General features: G+C 33.8%; 2 protein-coding genes across 3 annotated transcripts in view; both read left to right on the plus strand.

Moving 5' to 3' along the window:
• Window positions 1-21,735, plus strand: part of LOC127849897 (uncharacterized) — a 41,276-nt gene extending 19,541 nt beyond the window's left edge. Inside the window, exon 4 of the mRNA XM_052382652.1 lies at window positions 21,559-21,735. Coding sequence (XP_052238612.1) covers window positions 21,559-21,619 — 61 coding nt within the window. The 3' untranslated portion in view covers window positions 21,620-21,735. The remainder of the gene's footprint in view (window positions 1-21,558) is intronic.
• On the plus strand, window positions 382-10,614 carry LOC127849823 (uncharacterized). Of its 2 annotated transcripts, none has more exons than XR_008034964.1 (5): window positions 382-956; window positions 1,323-1,742; window positions 2,276-2,497; window positions 3,123-3,250; window positions 9,384-10,614. XR_008034964.1 is itself a non-coding variant. In XM_052382578.1 (5 exons), the coding sequence occupies exons 1-5, from the start codon at window positions 986-988 to the stop codon at window positions 9,606-9,608; spliced, it is 1,053 nt and encodes a 350-aa protein (XP_052238538.1). In that variant the 5' UTR covers window positions 382-985; the 3' UTR covers window positions 9,609-10,614. The 2 variants fall into 2 exon arrangements, 1 of the variants encoding a protein (XP_052238538.1); XM_052382578.1 differs by having other exon boundaries at window positions 382-1,043.
• Window positions 21,736-22,675: the final 940 nt, after the last annotated feature.

A 22,675-nucleotide genomic window follows, 5' to 3' on the forward strand; every position in this document is an offset into this window, starting at 1 on the left:
TTTTTGTACGAGTTAGTAAGGGTGTCCATGCCCTATTTGATGATTGTTTTAAAAGATGTGTGCATTTTTATAGATACTTTTTTGACCATTTACGTGCCCCATATGAACAATAGAAATGGAGAAGTGGTTTGAATAAATTGTTTTTATTTTATTTTTTAACATGTGTGCACATTATATCATATTTAGCAATTGAGTCTTTTCCTTAAATAAATGACCATATACTAGTGTAAAATACTAATGCAGCTGACATTTCGCTTTGTTTATTTTAGAACTCCTTTTTGATGATGTCTCATGTGAACTCTAAGCAATTACGTCTTGGTTTTTTTCGTAATAATTGATCGATAACGTGCAAGTGATTTATTTAAATGTTTGCATAAAGAACTTAACATTTCAATGAACACATTTTTAACGTTGTTAATTTAAAATTACAAGAGTTTGCTCTTAAATGTGAACGGGACCGCGCATTTGTTCGTTCAAGATCGTTACTTTGCTTAATCGCGATTCTTATAATTATGATTTCGGTGTTAATAAGGGAATAATATGATGTTAAGAATAACTATAACCAGACAGAAAGGCGATTTTTTAAGGATAAACACGGATGTATAAATTTCAGCGACTTTTGTGATTGTTTTTTCTACACTTACTGCCTATCGGTAATTCGTTAATGTTATACGTATATGCCTATACCACACCATAGTGTTCGTTATTGGGGGTATTTTTGCTGCAAAAATAAAATCCAAATACTTAAAATCCTGATCAATAATTGATCAGGTGCTTGGAACTCTTCGTCCTCTTTCCATTTCACGTTCGGAAACGGTTTCAAGGAATATTTAGTTTGCCTGGTTAATCAACTGTTTGCACGTGGATTTTGCCTTATCAGCCCACCACTCATAATCAGAAGTATATATTAGATGACCGGAGGGGCCAGCTTATTATTCCTTCCCAAAGAGCACAAGGTAACTTTGCGTTCGTATGGTCTTGGAAAATGGAAACTATAAGCGTATATTTTGTTGCTGCAACTGTATTGCACTGCTTGGTACATGGTAAGTTTTTGTATGTTGTTCTTGTTTTTTTAAATGAAGCCTTTTATTGACTGAGAGTAATAAAACGTTTTAATAACACTAAAAAGCCGGTCTAATTTAATGTAAGTTTTCCTGTTGTTATGCCTAACATTTTTCACTTTTTTACAAAACCAGTGTTTAATTATTCAGTGCTTTTTATTATTATGCACGCATAATACAATATTTATTTAAGCTTTCTTAAGGAAAAGTATACTTTTATGACTGGAAATGATGTCGAAAATTGCCTAATTATCGTGGCAGGTGTGCGTCCTCCATGTACAGGTAACAAAGGGTTTTGTCAGCAATTTATTCAGCCATCGGTGCTCTCAACAACCGGTACCACAATTAGAGCGTTAACTACAAAACCCGGTACTACAACTAGAACTTCAACTACTACCACCGCCTCTAAGAGTTATTCATCACCTGCAACACTATCTACAACCACGGTTTCTACCCAAACACTATCTACAAGCACTGTTTCTCCCCCAACAATTCCAACGACAACGACACATTCTGCGGCTACAGCATTCTCCGCCGCGACTTCATTAACCTCATCAAGACCGGCGGCCACAACTAAACATACGCCTTCAACTCTTGTTGCGACAACTGGCTCCAGTTCCGCAACCTCAGTGGTTCCTACCTTTACAGCATCAGTCAGTATTCCTTCAGCTAAAAGTTCAGGTACAACATTTTAATACTTTTGGAAACAAAACATGTGGGTGTATCACTAATGACAAAGTGTTTTTACAGTAATCTTTGTGTTAGGCTGAATTTTTGTGGCACATACAATGTAAATAAAACGAGCGGTATGATTAATTAAAACCATTTATACTAATGTTAACTTGTAGTGTATGTTCGACAGTGTATAAGAACGTTCCCTATTCTTTGACGGTATTGACACTATTTGATAACTTGTACGTCAAGTGATAAATAGCACCTACTTTCTATATGCATTTGCTGAAATAATGGCAGTTATTTATCACAATGCCATTGAAATGGAACTCAAAGGTCATGAACTGCAATGACTTTAAACAAAATCCAACAAGCAAATAATTAAACTGATTGGGAGCAAGGTTACCATTTCTATCTGTATTACATGTGAATGAAGCAACTTGATTGTGGAACTGTTATATATTGCCGTCAAGTGTAAAGATTGTGGAACTGTTATATAATGCCGTAAAGTGTAAAGTGAACATGTTTCGTATTACCCGCAGGTATCGCCACCACGAACCCTTTGCCAAATACAACCCAATGGGTATCGATCGGATTGAACGAGTACTTCGTGATCACAAGGAAACAACCGCACGAAGACGCGGCGAAGTGCTGTCGCAACGAATTCAATGCCAGTCTCGTCTCTTTCGCAAGCATCAGCAAGTATTTCGAAATCGTCAAGCCCTTATCACTTTCTAGCGACAGCTTTTGGACTGACGGTACTGGTATGTTTACATTTGTTTACCAGTATTTCTTACAAAAGCAAACGTTGTAGTGCATATTGGAATGATACTCTCAGCATAATAAACAAATAACTGGTTCGAGATTGAATACGACCGAAATAAGTTGTATAACACTAGAAGATATTGCATCATATTCAAATGTACAAATGCATGTTGCGCAAATGATACTCGTAATTGTATATTTAACTAGGGCATACGTTGCATGGAATCGCTTTTTGTGCAATTGCGTGTGTGAACCATGCAATTGTTTTTCGTATCAATGTCGATTCTGATAATAAATGTTTCACCAGATACAAAAATCCATCTTTTATATGGTCCTATATATAATGATTTTCATTTACCTTTTTGTGTGGCGGTGACCCAATTTATGCCTAGCGTCTAGAAAATAGGCCTTGGCAAACAGCGTAGACCCAGATGAGACGCCGCATGATTTGGCGTCTCATCAGGGTCTGCGCTGTTGACTTTAAGGAATTTCTGTAAAAAATATTCTAAATATAGAAATAAATATACTAGAAATCCCTAATTTTGGAAATAAATGGATCAAATTTAGAAGGCTGGGAGAGTCCAATAGGCATACAGGGGTTAATTGTTGCATATTCATCTTCAGGTACATACAGTTCGGGCGACCCATGCTTGGCTCTCAACGCAAAAGAGCTCTCTCTGCGAACGATTGATTGCGAACTAAAACACAAAAGTATTTGCACACGATTCCGATTTGCCAGCAACCCCGCAGAGGTAGCATTAACATTTAATTAACCCATTTATGCCTAGTGAACTCAACCATCCTTCTTAATTGGATCAATTTATTTCCAAAATTAGGGGTGTCTAATATATTTTTTATATAAAGAATATTTTTTTACAGATATTCCTTTTAGCAAACAGCGCATACCCTGATGAGACGCCGCATCAGGCGGCGTCTCCTTTTGGTCTATGCTGTTTGCCAAGGCCTTTTTTTTCTAGACACTAGGCATAAATGGGTTAACAATTTAACGCCATTTATTTTTCATCGACCTTGTGTGTATGTCAGAAATAAAGTATGACGTATATGATAAAGTTAAATATTACGTTTCTATCAGATTAGCGTTTTAGTTATAGGCTACGTTTCTGTCTTGTTTAGATTATAGGTAAATGATTTTACTTTTCTTTCAGGTTGACATTATAGTAATATGCAACGTTTAAATCAGGATATATTATATTTTTCTATTAGGTTAACATAATTGACTCCAATACTAGGTTTAGTTTCTGTCGAATTTATTTGTTACATTATAATATTGTCATTATTCTGCAAAACAAACGTTGATCTGCACGTGAAACAGGTTTATGGCTGTAAACGCAATTATGAGACCAATTTTTTTTTTTTTTTTTTTTTTTTTTTTTTTTTTTTAATTTTTTTTTTTTTATTCAATATCATACATATAATGTAAACATGTATATGGTCACACAACACAGTGATTGTTTAAAGCAATACAGTTCAGACATGTTATACAAGATATGCTCATATATATATATATATATACACACACATATAGACATAGATATATAGAGATATAGATAGAGATATATAGAATATATATATATTATATATAATATACTATATTATATATAGAGAATATATATATATATATATTACATATACAATATATAGTAGACACATAAATATTATAGATATATATATATATACGATATATATTATACTATATATATAATATATAATATATATACATATATATATATATCTACATATATATATATAATATACAATTATATATACTATATATATATATACATATTATATATATGCTATATATCTATATATATATATATATATATATATTATTATTTATTTTTTTAGAGAGAAAAGAAAGAACAACAGAGGATAGTTATGAAAAATGATGAGTTGTAAAAAGTCGGAGAAAGCATACTGTATTTGTGTGTTTTGTTGTTCTTCACAATGATCTCTGTCAGATTGAAAAACTATATATATATAGACATAAACAAAACTATTTTTAGAAAGATAAACTAACATCAGAGTGAAAATGTATATAAGTGGACAAAACATTATGAGAATTTAATCCGATTCCATTTTTGTTCAAAGATTTGTAATGTGTCATTACTGAGGGCTATTTCTTTCTCAATCTGGATTTTTAGTTTAAGACTATGGACAAAACAATTAAAATTTGGTACTTGTTTTTTGTACTTCATGTTTAAGATAAAATATTTCATCAATATAACCATAAAATTCACAATATTATTACCGTCTATTGATTTCAATGAGTTAATTCCGAAACTTACATTTAAGAAAGATAGTTTAACGTTTAGTTGCTGTTGTTCAAGAAAGGATGTTAATTGATTCCAAATAGGCTGGATGTGTTTGCACTCCCAAAAAAGATGTTCTATAGTTTCAATGTTTTCACTGCAGAAGTCACACAGATTTGAGTTAGATAATTTGCATTTATAGAGATATTTATTTGTAGCTATAATTCTATGGATGTATTTATATTGAAAATTTCTCAGTGTGCTTTCAATAGTTGCTTTATATGGCATGGTAAATATGTGTTTCCAATTAAGTTCATTTTCTCCAAAAAGGACTTGCCATTTATTTTGGATTTTGGAGTTTTCCGTAGGGTTTTTAATTTGTAGTTTGTAAAATATTTTATTTGTTTTGTTTTTTCTTCCAAGTATGTTTTCTACAAATATTGTTTGAGTACATGGTGTATTATTTGTATTGATTTCAGATTTAATATGTATGGGTATGCTTTTGATTAGTGTGTAGTATTTCAGAAAATTATTTGAAGGTATTCCGTATATGTAGCATATATTATCAAAAGAGTAGAAATCCTTAATTCTGTAGTCATATAATTGGTCGACATATTTAATGCTTCGTTCAAACCAATCTTTATAGAAAAACGTCTTATTGTTTGAAGTTATGTCTTTATTGTTCCATAAAATTGTTTTACTACTGGTTTGGGTTTCTAAGTTATGAGTGACATCACTCCACGCTGATAGAACATCAGACAGAAATATGTTTTCGTTTGCAATTTCATGTAAGATAGTATTGCTGATGTTACATTCAAAGAGTAAGGAGTCACCATATTTTTTTAGGATTTTCTGGTAGAATAATTTCCATTTACTCGTATTGGTATTATCTAGGTATCTTTTAACCCAGCTGCATTTGATTGCATTCATGAATGAGTCAATGTTCGTTAATTGGATACCTCCATTTTCTACAGATTGAATTAACTGAGTTCTTTTTATTTTATCAGGCTTACCGTCCCATATGAAATTAAATATTGTTGATTTTATATCGTTAATAACATCATTTGGTGGATTTGGGAGTACTGTTAATACATATATTAATTTAGGAAGTGCAAACGTTTTTAATACTGTGTTTTTTCCGATTAGTGTAAGTTTACGATGATGCCATGATTTTAAGCAGTTTTTAAAATTCTGTAATTTAGGTAGTATGTTTTTAAGAACTGTATCCTTTTCATTATTTGTGAAAGTAATTCCTAACGTTGTGGCTTCATCGGATGTCCAATTAAATTTCATTTCTTTTTTATATAGAACATTACTTTGTTTTAATTTACCTTTCAGGTTGTATATTGTGCAGTTTAAGTTCAACTAGAGAGTGGTCAGTCATAAATCCTGGTTTTATGTTACATGTGTCAATAATGTTGCAAAGAGATTCAGATATTAAAAAATAGTCTAATCTACAAAATATTGTTGGTTTTGTGTTTGAGTGCCAGGTGAATTTGCTTTCGTTTGGATATATTGTACGCCAGATGTCTATCATATTGTAGTTTTCAATTATGTTATTTAAACTATTTCTATTTTTAGGATGAGTATAAAGGTTTCCATTCTTTTTGTCTAATAATGGGTTAAGAACAGTATTAAAATCACCACCGATTATAATGTTTTTATCTTGGTTATTAATTATGAAGGATTGTAATGTTTCGTAGAATGTGGAATCATCTATGTTAGGGCCGTAAACATTGATTAATGTTAATTCTGTTTCGTGTATTTTGATATCTATACTTGCTTGTCTGCCAATTATTATTTCTTTAAAGTTATTGACTGTGATCCCTATATTATTTTTTATAAGAAAGGCAATGCCTTGTTTATTAGTATGTTGTCCACTAAGATAGATGTCTCCGTCCCATTCATCTTTTAAGGTTTGTGCTAGAGTATGTGTCAAGTGACTTTCTTGTAGTAGGCATATACTATATTTTTTTTCGTCTAACCATTTGAAGATTTTAATGCGTTTGTCTTTATTTTTTAGCCCTTTTACGTTCAGAGTGCATAATTTAATCATTTAAAGAGAGGGAGGGTGTGTAAATATTATTATGTGGGTTTGTCCAGTAAGTTTCTATTTTAAAGATGTCCATACATACATACAAAAATAGAAAGCAAAAATTAGAGATACAAAAATATGAATATTCTATAGACATGAAGAAGTGAGAAGAAATAATCACAGAAGTGAGAAGAAAACACAATATGAAACTTGTCCCCAGTAGAGACATACAAAAAAGGTCAGTAAAATACAACATGTGAATATACAAAAACAAGCAAATGTGCTAATGCAAGGTAAATTGCCCTAAGTATAAGAAATAAATTATATGTATCTAATGTTCAATTATATACAATGATTTCTCAGATGCGTACGTATAACTAATTTGCAGGATAAATTTTAGCAATTCATTATTTATTTTAAGTTGTTTTATTGTATTAGTTATATTTATTATAAATACGTATATACATTCTTATACACACATTTATATATATACTTATATGTGCAATCATTTTAAAAATAATTATTTATTTAAACATTATAATGCTTTTAACTATAAGAGTTGGTTCAGTGAGCCGCCTTTAAAAATGACATTACTTTGATGTTACTACCCCGTGTACATTTATTCTCGGGGACCACAGAAAAATTTCGAAGGTTAACAGTATATCTGTATATAAAACAACAGTTTCTGTCCTTAATAACATTTGAGATTAATACCTTAAAATCATACGTTACACAAAAACGGAATGCTCGTGCAGGAACTACTGCTTGCCGTGAATGAAACATGGTTTCGTCATTTGTCATGTTTAATATTGCACAAAAACAAAATGGTTGGAAAAGTGTAAGATAAAGATATCGGGTACTGATGAAAATGCTGATCGAGATCTCTATTTTACGAGCGTTATTTTACATAATTTACATGATACCATCTTATCATTATCCATTCGTATTATAAACGAAGACATTTTCGTTGCATCACCATATATATATATAATAGGTTCTCATTTACTGCAGTCAATACACAATTCATTTGATATTCAACCAAACAAACAGGCATTGAAAATTTAACACAAACATACAATGTAAACAACAACATTTAAAACACCATATAGAGAGAGAGAGAGAGATATATATGAGGTAGATAGACGAGATAGAGATAGTAGATAGTATATAGAGATATATATATATATATATATATATACACATATATATATATATAGATAGATATATATATATATATATATATATATATATATATATATATATATATATATATATATATATATATAAATATATACACATACATATATATATAACATAACAGCAGGTCAAATTAAGAACGATAAATTGCCCTTCATATTAGGCAATACGGTGTGGTTGCTTAGCAATTCAATATGTAAAAAAGAAATATATAATTATAAAAGATAAGCAAGTGTAGTAGTAATCATTTCCACTTGTCTGTGTAAAGAAAGTTTTATTCATAAGGCTTTTTAAAACAATTTTAATTTCAGAGGCTATTGAATAACAACAGAATGCAAATATTGGTATAAAAATTTTACAAACACAAAAAAACTTTTTACCATTGCTTTAATAGCTGGGAATATGAAGTAGCACTCCTTAAATCAATTTAAAACTAACAACAAGTATAAATTAGCTGTGTAAAACAAGAGCAGCAATGTTTTGAGACAGAAAAATATGTACTATTGATTTTGACTTGCAGAAACGAAAAAAAAACAACGAGTTGAGTGTGTTTTATCATCCGAAGTGATACAGATATATATGTACACTTAATTTTAGCTCGTAAAAATAGTCTATATGCAAGGGTTGAGCATGTATTTTATGTATTTTATGATTCTGAATGAAAGATACATATTATACCTGGCACACATTTTGAATTTAACAATGCAATAATATGCTGATCAATTAATTATCTGTCATCGGTCTATGCTGTTATAATGATTTGGTACCTTTTAACTATAAGAGTAGGTTCAGTCAACTTTAAAAACGACCTAACTTTAATGTTACTACCACGTGTACAGTTTTTCTCGAGGACCACGCTGAATTTTAGGAAGTTAACAGTATATCTGGACAAGAATCACAATTTCTTTCCTTTATACCATTTGGGATTAACATCTAAAAATCATACAGTACATAAAAAGGAAGGCTCGTGCAAAAACTGCTGCGTGCCGTGAATGAAACATGTTTTCATCAGTTGTCATATTTGAGACCAATTTTAGTTCAGATATTTTCAACATAAGTTTCACATTTGTCGGCATTCATGAAACTGCAGAACATAAATTTTGCGTTTATAATATCATTAACATGTCATAATGTCATATTTAGTTTAAATCTAGTTTTTATTGTCGATTGCATCGAAAGGTTAAGTCCCATTTCAACGCTATCAAATCCGCTTCCTGTGTAGATTTTTTCTTGGTTTATTTTGGGAGAGCTAAAGAACGCTCAACCGATGAGGCTCGAACCCGTAACCTCCCGATCGCTTGGCGGCCAAAATATCAACTACGCCACGGCAATCTATGTTTTATCTATGAAATGAACATGATATTGCGTCTTTGCTAATAGGTTTTGGCGTATGCACCGTTCGTGGAAATGATCAAAGAGATGACCGTCAAGAGAAATGAAACCAAGATAAGTGAACGTAAATACAGGAGCGCCGAGGACAGACGGACGGTGGCCAAGGCCAGTGGAGGCGTGGCTCTCAGCCTGTTGTTAGGGGGCTTTGTCCTGGTATTCGTCAATGACATTGTTAGCATGCTGTCTCGATTGATAAGAAACAGAAGTGCGTAGGTCTTGGGCTTTTATACAGTATACATGCTGGGACATTGCCATGAAAATCTTTTCCACTCTAACGCTTCTCTGATATGCGCTGAGTGGATATGATGACATCGAGTAATAGGCCACGTTTAGATGACCGTTCGAAAACAAATCAAATAGCCTCATTGAAAAGCCATAGTACACTTTTTTGGTTTATGCGGTAATGATTAGATCCAAACGCCTTTGCATGGCGAGCTATTCGATTATTTGAGTCGTGTTCTGAGAAAACTGGGCATAATGTGCTTAAAGTGTCGTCCCAGATTAGCCTGTGCAGTCCGCACAGGCTAATCAGGGACGACACTTTCCTCTTTTATAACATCTTTTTGTTTAAATAAAGTATCTTCTTAGCAAAAATCCAATTTTGGCGGAAAGTGTCGTCCCTGATTTGCCTATGTTTCAATATGTATACTTATGTTTTGTTACTGAAGACCACATTGTAAAAAAGAAATTATTTCTTAATGTGAATTCTTCATGACATAAAGTTATTATTATTATTATTATTATATATTCAAATATGATATAATTGCTTATGTGTTTCATTGTTTACGTAGTGTACCTAGTGTAATAAGTCAAGATGTTCTTTCAGCAAAACATTGGTGTTCAAAGAACTGGACATCGAATATTAATCGAACACTTTTTTATAAATATCGTTATAAATGAATGCAATTGAAAATATATGAATAATGTTAATCTAGTATTTAACTATCACTGTAATATGACGACACGCAAGCCTTTATGATTGAATTACGACGTTTGTCAGGACCTTGGTGTCTCGCATCTTCCAAATGACTAATAATATGCGACTCGTGCTTCAATAAGTGTCTTTTTAGATGACTGTTTTTATTTGTTATTTCACTGTTTGTTAAAGCCTAAAAACTTAATGCTGCTTGTTGAAACGTGTTATGATTTTTTTAGCAGAAAGATGATATAATTTTTTAAAAGATGATATCATTTTTGGAAAGATGATATGCTTCTTTGAACGCACTGAATTTTTTAACAATTTTACGAATAAATTGTGTGTTTAAGTCTATGACTTTTGTCTTCAATAATACTTATCCAAAAAACAATAACGTGCATTTAAATAACTAACAAGAGTTGTCACCATAGGATGACATATGCCCCCCCCCCACCAAAAAAAAACACGCTTTTTCTAAACCTAAACGCAGATTTCGAAACCTAAACGCAGATTTTGAAACCTAAGCGTAGAAGTCCAAGGTCAAGGTCAACGGGGTCAAAATTTGTGTGTGTGTGTGTGTGTGTGTGTGTGTGTGTGTGTGTGTGTGTGTGTGTGTGTGTGTGTGTGTGTGTGTGTGTGTGTGTGTGTGTGTGTGTGTGTGTGTGTGTGTGTGTGTGTGTGTGTGTGTGTGTGTGTGTGTGTGTGTGTGTGTGTGTGTGTGTGTGTGTGTGTGTGTGTGTGTGTGTGTATGGAAAGGCCTTGTCTTTATAAACATGCATACCAAATATGAAGGTTACATCTGAAGCGACATAGAAGTTATGAGCATTTTTCGAAACCTAAACGCAAAGTGTGACGCAAAGACAGGCGGACAGTGCGATCACTATATGCCCACCTTCGGGGGCATAAAAAATGTATTATATATCTATCAATCGAAACAGTTATTTGCAGATAACCGTGCCATTTAAATAGTGAACTTATAAACAAGAGTCTTAATTGAAAAGAATATCAAATTTAAACAAAAGATATCTAACGTAAAATGCGGTATCGAGTATTTGGCCTATTTACACATCTACGTGAGTTTTATTTTCGGAATGCTCCTTATAACGTAAGGATGGAGCGTTATGGGTGGATGACTATGAGACTGGCATGCGCACTGGAAACATAATAATCTGATCACACCATCGTCTCAAAATAATCAGTCCGTATTCATGTTCATAATATGTATTAACTAAACTAAGTAGACGCAATTTAAAATCATGTTATGTATGTTATCGAGCGGTTGGTTTGCGACGTGAAATTGACTTTGTATCTTACCGACTAAATTGGACGTAAGATAATAATTGAAACTACATACAGTTATCGTTGAAATTTACAATATTTGTCTATTTATTTATTTAAAATAGTCAATTGCAACTACATTTAGTCAGCTTTGTGTATGGTATGGACTTAAAGAAATAATTCAGCGTTTTCAATGTTTACACTCATTCTTTGAATAACATTTACAGTTCCAGGTTTCAAACATTAAATATGTATTAAATAATTAACGCGATTGATATAATAAATATCCTGGTATTTATATGATACGTTGCTTGTGCTTAAAGATTTATCAGAAAGAGATGCGAGACAGAGCTGGCAGAATAGACGCCGACTGCGATTGAAGACGGATATCTTCTTACGCCTCCAGTCTTTCGTTCGAGTGGAGGGACTGCAAGTATAACAAACATGGTCAAGGACTTCAGAAGTCTAGAAAAGCCCTAAACCTTTTGATGGAAGAAGCTTACGTAGAATATCGTCAAACCGTCAAACACCCAAGGTGCCAAAAGAGTTTCCTAGGAAACAATCCACTTAAAAGATTAATAAACTGACGTGGTACAGTCAACCTTTGAAGGTTGAAAACTTGCTGAGTAATCATAAATATGAAACTTTAGTGGGTTTTTTTCAGTAAATGTCTTTTCATTTCAAGGAAACCTATGAATTAGAACGTCATTTGGGTTAACAGGCTGTAAAAATTGTCAACGTAACAATTAAGATTATAAATCTTGTTATGCCCCCCCCCCACCCCCCCTCCGGCATCCACTGATCTGACAGTTTCGTTTAAGATCGATAACGTTTCTTTCAAAGCTTTTCTTCCTTCGTGGATGATGTCTTTTATGACTATCAACACAACCTCATCACCTTATTTTGACATTGCCATTGATCTCATCTTTTTCTTGGACTTATTCAAAAGGTCCAAAGTGTAGGTTCGTAACGTCTTATATATTTTCTGCCAACTAAAAAGCTTTGACTTTACCACATTTTGACTATAACATTGACTTAATTTTGGATGAAGACTATATTAAATGGACTCATGAATCATTAATGACAAGGTTTCGACCGAGGGCATCAGCGTTTATATAGCAAGAACCTGCACGTGTATCTAGTATTAAGAACAATTTGTTATTAAACAAATATTAAGTTATTTTTAATACGCAAGCTGCAGCATTTTGTTTGTTTTAAATTACTAAAATAACTTATGTATTCATTTTCTTTATTGTATTATTCATTTTTGTTTTATTTTTCGGCGAAAAAGGCTCCCTGAATCGTGTATAAACAAAGGACCTTTGAATAGTCCGTCTTGGTCCAAATGGATCAAGGTTGTAATGCAGAATGCACCCACAGACAAGCAGGATAATATGAAATTCCGCAAGAGCAAAGTTTTATCGGGGCACACAAGAAATACCTGTTTTGGCATTAAGAACTTTTTATGATGCCCGGTGTTAAAGGGGCCTTTTCACAGATTTTGGCATTTTTTAACTTATTCATTAAATGCTTTATATCGATAAATGTAAACATTGGATCGTAAAAGCTCCAGTAAAAAATCAAGAATAAAATTTAAAAAAGGAAAAGAACATTGCCCGGACCAGGTTTCGAACCAATGACCCCTGGAGTCCTGCCAGAGTCCTGAAGTAAAAACGCTTTAGCCTACTGAGCTATTCCGCCGAGTACATATACTTAAAGTATTTTATTCCTTATATAAGCAATCTTCGTAGTTTCACAAAATTTAACGACAAAAACAGAACTCTCCAAATTATTCAATCGTTTCGCGTTGCAACGCTTTATAATTTTTAGGTTTTAAAATCGTCAAAAGATGCATATAATGGCTATATTAGACCATGGTAAATGTTCAGTATTACTGTTTCCTCACAAATATCATAACTATAACGAAAATTTGCGAATCTGAAACAACTTTTTTCAATTTTGTCAATTTACCAAAGCGTGAAAAGATCCCTTTAATGAGTTTGCAGTGCAGACTCTGGCGAAACCAGCAGGGAAAAGTACGTCGTATATTGTCGAAACGGACACACGTGTTATGATAGGGGAGGTTATGTTTGTACTAAATTATTTTTAACAAAACAATTCGCAAAACAGCTATCAGGGTACTTGAGCAGGGTTGTCGATTTTGTACGATGTGGATCAAGAAGTTGAGAAAGGATGACAAGGTTAAGATTTGCATGTATATGCTGGATCATTTCGACAAGCATGGAAGAAATATACTAGTATATGGCGAAGAATCCCGGGTGGTAAGCACCGGCACATGCAGCTGACTATAAACGGAAAAAGAAAAATTATAACGGTGTCCGGAACAGATATTTAGATTCAACGACCCACAAGGATGTAAGTTAAGCTACGTTTATATCTAGCCACATAACGGGTGTATGGAGATGTTTATGATAGGAAATGCCACATAGCTACATACATGAAGTACCGGGTAGACGTAATGCTAGTCATAAAAGACAATATATTTCTTTGAATGTTCATTTTTTTGTGTTTTTTTATTGAGATGTATTTCAATCTGATGTTTTCTTGTTAGATGTTTGTTTCTTATAATTATTCGTGCATTCCTTCCTACAGTTGTACATATATTATGGTAACGATGGTGCAAACGCATTAACTCATACATTTTTGTCCGCATATTTCTTTGGCTCTGATTTTAGTTTCAAGACATGTTCAAAGTAAACAACGCATTGCTGTAAAAACACTATAAAGAATGCAAATGTTGAAGAGCTGACGACGTCTAAGTCGCATCCATTAAAATATTAATTGCTAGTATTCATAACCAAGACGGTGCACTCATATCATTGAATCAATATTTCAACAGTGATATTTATTGCTTTGCATTGATTGAAATATTTCCCATTTTAACAAATAACATGCGCTTTATACAATAAAATGACACAGTCATTCTCGATTTGATTTCAACACTTATAAGTTAGTATGAATGTTTTTTTATATATATTGCCAATGTGATGTTGGCATATACATTAAACGTTATCATCACAAATCACGTATGAACTTCATGGACCATGGTATACGCAATGTTGTGTAAGTCGGTAATGGTATTATCAACATTTCCATGTTAACAGCAAACATTGTAGACTTGACATTTGTGAAATAATTATGTTAGAGTAGTTTCGGAGTGAATATTAAGATTAAGTATTGATGCAGAGCTTGTCACTTTATGGTCCAGTAATGATGTTATAAAACATATATCAATTGACAGCAGTTTTGACGTTGTCAACAACGATGTAGCAACAACAAGGGGCGTGTTCAAGAATTTTGTTTGGGGGACTGGGAGTGGAAGGGGCCGCGTAATCACACGTGGATATTGTATGATATAACACCCTTGATTATAAAGAGTATATTTGTTGGATTCGGTGGATTATCGATTATAATTCACGAGTGATCATAGAAAATAATATTTCCACGAGTTGCGCCACTCGTGAGAATAATATATTATATGATCACTCGTGAAATAAAATCGATATCCCATCGAATCCAACAAATATACTCTATTTAATTCACTGATAGTTCTCTATAAACCACTGGAAAGCATAAAATAATTAACATGTTTCAATCGTTTTGTCAAAGATAATAATACAGCTTCACAATAGATCAAATTGGAAACATCGTGAATCTTTAGTTTTATTTCCTTTTTTAACTGTTGTGTCAGTGTCACCGAACCCGGGCCCGCATTCACTGACCTATACTTAGACTTAGGTATGAAAATACGTATTGAATTTATACCGTCTACCACTGGTTATTATGTGATTATAAAAATGTTCTACATGAAGAATGATGAAGCGCAGCGTTGTCATCAACATCACGTCCCCGCTTAAACCTTACCTAGCCATCACATCAACATCACGTCCTCGCTAAAACCTTACCCAGCCATCACATCAACATCACGTCCTCGCTAAAACCTTACCTAGCCATCACATCAACATCACGTCCTCGCTAAAACCTTACCCAGCCATCACATCAACATCACGTCCTCGCTAAAACCTTACCTAGCCATCACATCAACATCACGTCCCCTCTACAACCTCACCCAGCCATCACATCAACATCACGTCCTCGCTTAAACCTTACCCAGCCATCACATCAACATCACGTCCTCGCTAAAACCTAACCCAGCCATCACATCAACATCACGTCCCCGCTAAAATCTTACCCAGCCATCACATCAACATCACGTCCCCTCTAAAACCTTACCCAGCCATCACATCAACATCACGTCTTCGCAAAAACCTTACCCAGCCATCACATCAACATCACGTTCCCGCTAAAACCTTACCCAGCCATCACATCAACATCACGTCCCCTCTAAAACCTCACCCAGCCATCATATCAACATCACGTCCTCGCTAAAACCTTACCCAGCCATCACATCAACATCACGTCCCCTCTAAAACCTTACCCAGCCATCACATCAACATCACGTCCCCTCTAAAACCTTACCCAGCCATCACATCAACATCAGGTCCCCTCTAAAACCTTACCCAGCCATCACATCAACATCACGTCCCCGCTAAAACCTTACCCAGCCATCACATCAACATCACGTCCTCGATAAAACCTTACCCAGCCATCACATCAACATCACGTCCTCGCTAAAACCTTATCCAGCCATCACATCAACATCACGTCCCCGCTAAAACCTTACCCAGCCATCAAATGAACATCACGTCCCCGCTAAAACCTTACCCAGCCATAACACAAACATCACGTCCCCGCTAAAACCTTACTCAGCCATCTGCAGGTCTTTCATAGCTTCGTGCAGGAAATCGATCTAAAATGTGTATGCGTAACTGCTAGACCTGCTTAAGCTACTACGTACGAACTACGTCTAGGAAAAGAGGTTTTAAAAGTGTATCATATCTTTTCTGATCAAAATGATGAGCGCATAATAAGCAATGTTGTTTCTCCAAGGACGATATATCAATGTAGAATATCGAATTGCTATTGTTTTGTAAGCCCGGGCGAGAGGAAAGCGACGGCGAAGGGCGATTGTTTGCTGGACTGCTGGATCCGTATATTTGCTTAACTAGGACAGCGGGAGTAGGTATGACCGTTTCCATGGTAACATAGTACAGCAATGATGTGAGTTTTAAAAAGAATAAATTTGAAGACTTTATCTAAATTTCACCGCATATGTTTGCTAACTTGGTCGACACAATTCGGCCCACATGTTCTAAGCAAGAAACGAAATATCGGAAAGCTTTAGAGCCTGGTCTAAAAATTGCCATCACGATTCCATACCGTGCTACCAGTGACAGAGCATTTATATGACCGGATAGACGTAGCAGAAACGTAACGTTGGTAGACGTGGTAGATACGTAGTTCTTGTGACCGATGGGATAAGGAGTGGTACGAGCGTCAGTATAGTGAAGACAGCTCTGACGTACGTCCAGGTGACCGTGTACAACCAAACATCGCCTTTGTGGAACATCTGACGTACGTCCAGGTGACCGTGTACAACCAAACATCGCCTGTGTGGAACATTCTCACCTCAATCATTCGAAATTCCAGGGCAGTCTGATGACGTCGAGAACCTGTTGAGATGGGGCTGTTAAAAATCCAGCGTTGCGTCGTTTGGAGCTTTCAGCCTTAAGAACGTGATGATGCAGCAAAATGTATTGACATTTATTAGCAGAATACTAATTGAAGCAGCCTAATAATATATATTTAGCATAACATTTGTATTTTGATTTCTGTAATTTAAATAATGTATGTGAGAAAAATCAACATGTTTATCCATTTTAAATGTATGGCGATGAGTGTACTGCCCATAAATTGGTTAATTTGCTGAGGCTGCGCCCCCCTCCCTCCACTTCCCTCCCCCTCCATGTATCAGCTCAGGGCATCCGTATAGTCGTAAACAAAGGCCACTCGAAGTGTTTCATTTGACAGGGGTCTTTTCATTTTGGCATGCATTGAAGCTTGTCATTAAATGCTTTAAATGTATTGATAAATGTAAACATTCGATCTTAAAAGCTCTAGTAAAAACAAGAATAAAATTAAACAACAAAAAAGAACCCTGAACTGGACTCGAAACACTGACCCCTGGAGTAAAAATCTATCGCTTAGACCACTCGGGCAGCCGTGGCCATACAATTAGTGATGTATTTTATACCTTATATAAGCAATCCTCGTAGTATCGCTAACTATAACAACAACAACAACAACATAACTCTCCAAATTATTAAATCGTTTCGCGTTGCAACGCTTAAAAAATTTCAGATTTTTAAATCGTCAAAAGATGCATAATTGATATTTTAAAGCATGGTAAAAGATCAGGATTGCTGTTTCCTCACACATATAATAACTACAACGAAACTTTGCGAATCTGAAACTTTATTTTTTATTTTGACAATTAACCAAAACGTGAAAAGGTCCTGTTAAAATTCAGTCAGTAGATCTATTTTTGAAAAAAATTCTATGTTTAAAATAAATTGAAATTATCTGCATTAAAATACCTTGTATCAATAGTTAAACTGTGTACAGTTATGGGTCACCTTTTCCATGCCTATATATCAACGATAGCGGGCGTACTGTAAACATTGTCATGAAAAGCGTACATATCAACGAGATTTGACATACTGAAAAAAATAACTTTTTTTAATGTAACATTCATTATATAGTCGGAATTAAACGATTGATACATCGGAACTCTTCGTAATATTTATTTTTAGAATCGTCATCATAACGTCAGAATAGGGCCTGTAAGTCACGTCATGTGACCTACGAGAATTTACGAGACACTTCACTTCCGGGGACAAACAACTGTCATATTACGGCCATATTATCGTTACTTAACTAGAATGGCGCTTTCAATAATTTATTGGGCTAATATGTTGACGGCCATAGTAAATTGAGTAAAAAAAAGCGAAGCTTCCGTCGAAAGTGGACGCGTTTTACGATTTGTTATTGATGAACTGAGGGTTGTTACAGCTTGTGTACATACATCAATGAAGAACACTTCGTATAAAGTACAGGTATATTTTCTTTCATCATTGAAGTTAAATGTTGAAATATATCGAATAACGATTTAAAGCATTGTTTAACAACCCGTTTTTCATAGAATTGCATTACAATCGACCTTTATCTTAACTAAAGATGATTATTTTTTATAACCCACATGCTTTCGGATATCAAAATAATTGGATATATATTTTGATGAACAAGGATTAAAGGGATCTTTTTACGTTTTGGTAAATTGACATCATTGAAAAAAGTTGTTTCAGATTCGCAAATTTTCGTTTTATTTATGATATTTGTGAGGAAACATTAATACTGAACATTTCGCATGGTCTAATATAACCACTATATGCATCTTTTAACGATTTTAAACCTGAAAATTACAAAGCGTTGCAACGCGAAACGATTGAATAATTTGGAGTGTTCTGTTGCTGTCGTTTAATTTTGTGAAACTACGAAGATTGCTTATATAAAGTATAAAATACGCATTTCATGTATACTTGTCAGGATGGCCAAGCGGTCTAATTGGCTTTTACTCCAGAACTCTCCAGAACTCTGGGGGTCACTGGTTCGAGCCCTGCTGCGGTCTACTTTTTTTTACTTTTTAAAATTGTATTCTTGATTTTTTACTGGAGCTTTTTATATCCAATGTTTACATTTATCAATATAAAGGATTTAATGACAAACCTAAAAATCATTCCAAAATCTGTAAAAAGGCCCCTTTAAGTCTCATTTGGAATAACGTGTTATCTGCAGATTTGCCTTGATCAGTAAGATAATGGCCTTGTACAGTCGACCTCCTGCGAGTGTCCCATGGGGCTAAACAAATGACACCAAGAACAAATTTATTTAAAATCTACAGCGCATAATATAAAACAATATGTACCACATATTGAGATACTTACAAATTATTATAAGGTTCATTAACTATTATTATAATAATAACACTATAGGATGGTAAGCTTCAGTCTGCTTAGAGGTACAATTTAGCCTGGTACGCTTCGGTAATGGTACGCTTAAGCCGACATTCTATCTTTTTACTTTGTTACTTATTGATATTCTAATTGTTGCCTTTTGTGTGCCATATATTTCATTACAAATTTTATATGAAATAATGAACTCTTTTGAGTTTCTGTATGTTTTAACAAGTATGATTTGGCAACATTTCCCAACAAAGCGCAATATATAATACCTGTTTCCAGCATATAACAAGCCTTTATGAATAAGGTTTTATTCCACTTGCATTTCAGAATTATTACAAGTACAAAATAAAAAATGCTCTTGAATTGTTCAAGCAAGCAGGTGTTTTATTACTCTTTACTTTATCACATTTACAGTAAATAGCCTTTAACATGCATTAATAAAATCAGATAAAAATGTTATCTAGCCTGTCTATTTAAATTTATTAATATGACTGACCATAATTATATGTCACTTGGCTGGGTAGTGAGGCCAGCGATTAACATGATTACTGTGCGAGTTCTCTCATTGCCATTAATGGCTACAATAATTCTACAATCAGCTAATAGTATTGTTTAACCTGGACATTTTAATCCTATATATATTGTTTTATTTATTATATCAGATTTATTTGTATACTTTTTTAGGTATAAGAGACCAAGCAAAACTGATTTAAAGTGCAGTTGGCTAAAACGTCCCAAGTCTGCTCCACCAAAGGCTACAGTGACCATTAGTGAACTTTATCCTGAAAGCAAACCGGATACAGGTATGTTGATATTCCCATGAATGTTATATTAATTGACACACTTCATTGAATTAAATTGTTTAATGGCATAATTGCACAATAAAGTACTAGTACTATACTAAAATATTGATGACCATACTGAATATTTATTTGTATACCCTTTTGAGACCCTATGACAAAATATATGATCATAATATGAAATGTAATGATTTAAAAATTAAATATTATGGCATTATCTGCATTACCGGAACCCCCTTTTTGAAATGAAGAAAACATTAAAAAAAAACATTTGAACAATGTTCATTTAGAGCACTTAAGCGGAGTGTTACTGCTGAGGACAGGTCCTTTTTATATAACGAACTTGGAAAGCTAGGGCGTTTTACAGGTTGCCAAACTGTTCCAGTTCATTGTTCATGAATTACATTATTCTAGTCGTTTCATTGTTTATATGGGATAATTGATTCATACATGTATGTTACAAAAGTACTTCGAGTGTTTAAAAGTTAAAGAAACTTTACAAATGTTTTATTGTCATGTTACTTTATAAAATAGCATTATTGCCTTAAAATTGTTTCTAAACATTACAATTATGATGTGTTTCCTTTTGGCACAGTGTTGACAAAAATGCTATGTTACCATTATTAAGTATGAATCTATGATCCCATATTTGTTAGATTTTTTTTGTTGAAGTGTTTTATTTATATTCTTTCTATTGTTATTTTTATGTAAGACCTCCTTTTTTTACCAAGATAATGAAATCTCATCAATGCTATCAGTTGATAGAATTTTAGCAATAAAATTATTTTTTTAGTGCAAATCTCTGTTGCAAATCATTGTAACTTTGATGTTATGTATTTGAATATGTGAAATGGTTAATATGTAAGACAGTCAATGGCATGTGTATACATATACAATATTTGATTATTTTAGGCTCTGTTCAAAACAGTCATTCCCTTAATGTATACAACACATAAATTATGTGTGTGTTTTATGTGCTAATTATTATTATATATTATATATTTATATAAGCAATAGTTATTGTAAATGTTTCATTATCTGCTCTCTGAGTTGGCATTGACACTTGAGTCTGTGTGACATTTATGTTTCAATGCAATGAGTTTAGTATAAATATCGGATAAATGGAGAGTGGGAAAAGGGGTTGCACTGGTGAACCAAGGAATGCTGACAATTGGGACAAATGTTGTGTAATTCATATCAGTAAGTTTTATTGTATTATTTTCTAGCTTTTCATTGGATACTGTCGGAGGAGCCAGCATCTCAGGCAGCGCCAGTGCCATTGGTTGAAGACTTGTTGCAGAGCCCTGAAAACCTGTCAGAATCACAGCCACATACATGGTTATTGGGTAAACTTGTGCGGAGTACTGAAGAAATAAAATTGACTGCATCTGTGACTAGAGGCCAGAGGGAAATGCATTGTGGGCTGCAGTAAGAAAGCTCAGATTTACTGCCTCCAACTTCGTTGTGCTTGAAGGTTCACAAGACAACAACACAGTTGAAATATTTTGTTTGACAAATGCCTATATTGTGACGGAATATGGTTTAAAATATCATAATTCTTTATCCTTTCATTGGCTCGTTCTACATTGACTCTGCTCCGTCCTATCTTAAAGCAAAGTTCAGCCTCCTTCTTTGTAAAATGACCTTTACTTAAAAGAAAAGGTGGGATGTTTAACGAGACACCAGATGGAAGTTTATCAAAAATATTAAAACCTTTATCTGCTTAAATCATATCACCTGGCTGAAGCTGGTCTAAAACTTTACAGTGTTCTACAATAGCTGAATCTGATGTAGAGCAAGGATAAAGACCCGAACAATATACTTAAGATGCATTTGGTGCCACACAAGTAACCGCTTTAACAGTATGTCTACTTTTGTAATTACTGTAGGAATGAGCTTGAGGGTTCATATCAGATGGGACATCTTGTATTATTTCTGTTGCATAAAATGCTATCCTTGCAGAACTAAAATCCTCAAAAGATTTTGGCATAGACCCTTTACATTTAGGTTGACTTGGTTTTCCAACACTCTGTAGAACTCCTTCAAAAAAAATTCATGTAACAGCTTCATCAATGTCATGAGGAGTTGGTCCTCAATCGTAAAACATGACACTGTCCAGCCAGAATAGTTATTGAAGGGCGACATCCTGTTGACCATGTTCACCAACACTTGAAAGACATCTGGTGGAAATGATGTATACAACAGTATCTACAATAATTAACATCAATTTATAGTATATGTTGAAGCGGGTAAACACTCTCAGGGATGGAAACTAACTTTTTACAATTGGTTGCCCACACGGGCAGCCATCTTTACTATTTTGGTTGCTCGGCTGAAGACTAA

This window comes from Dreissena polymorpha, chromosome 1, assembly GCF_020536995.1.
Source record: "Dreissena polymorpha isolate Duluth1 chromosome 1, UMN_Dpol_1.0, whole genome shotgun sequence".
Taxonomy (NCBI): Eukaryota; Metazoa; Mollusca; class Bivalvia; order Myida; family Dreissenidae; genus Dreissena; species Dreissena polymorpha.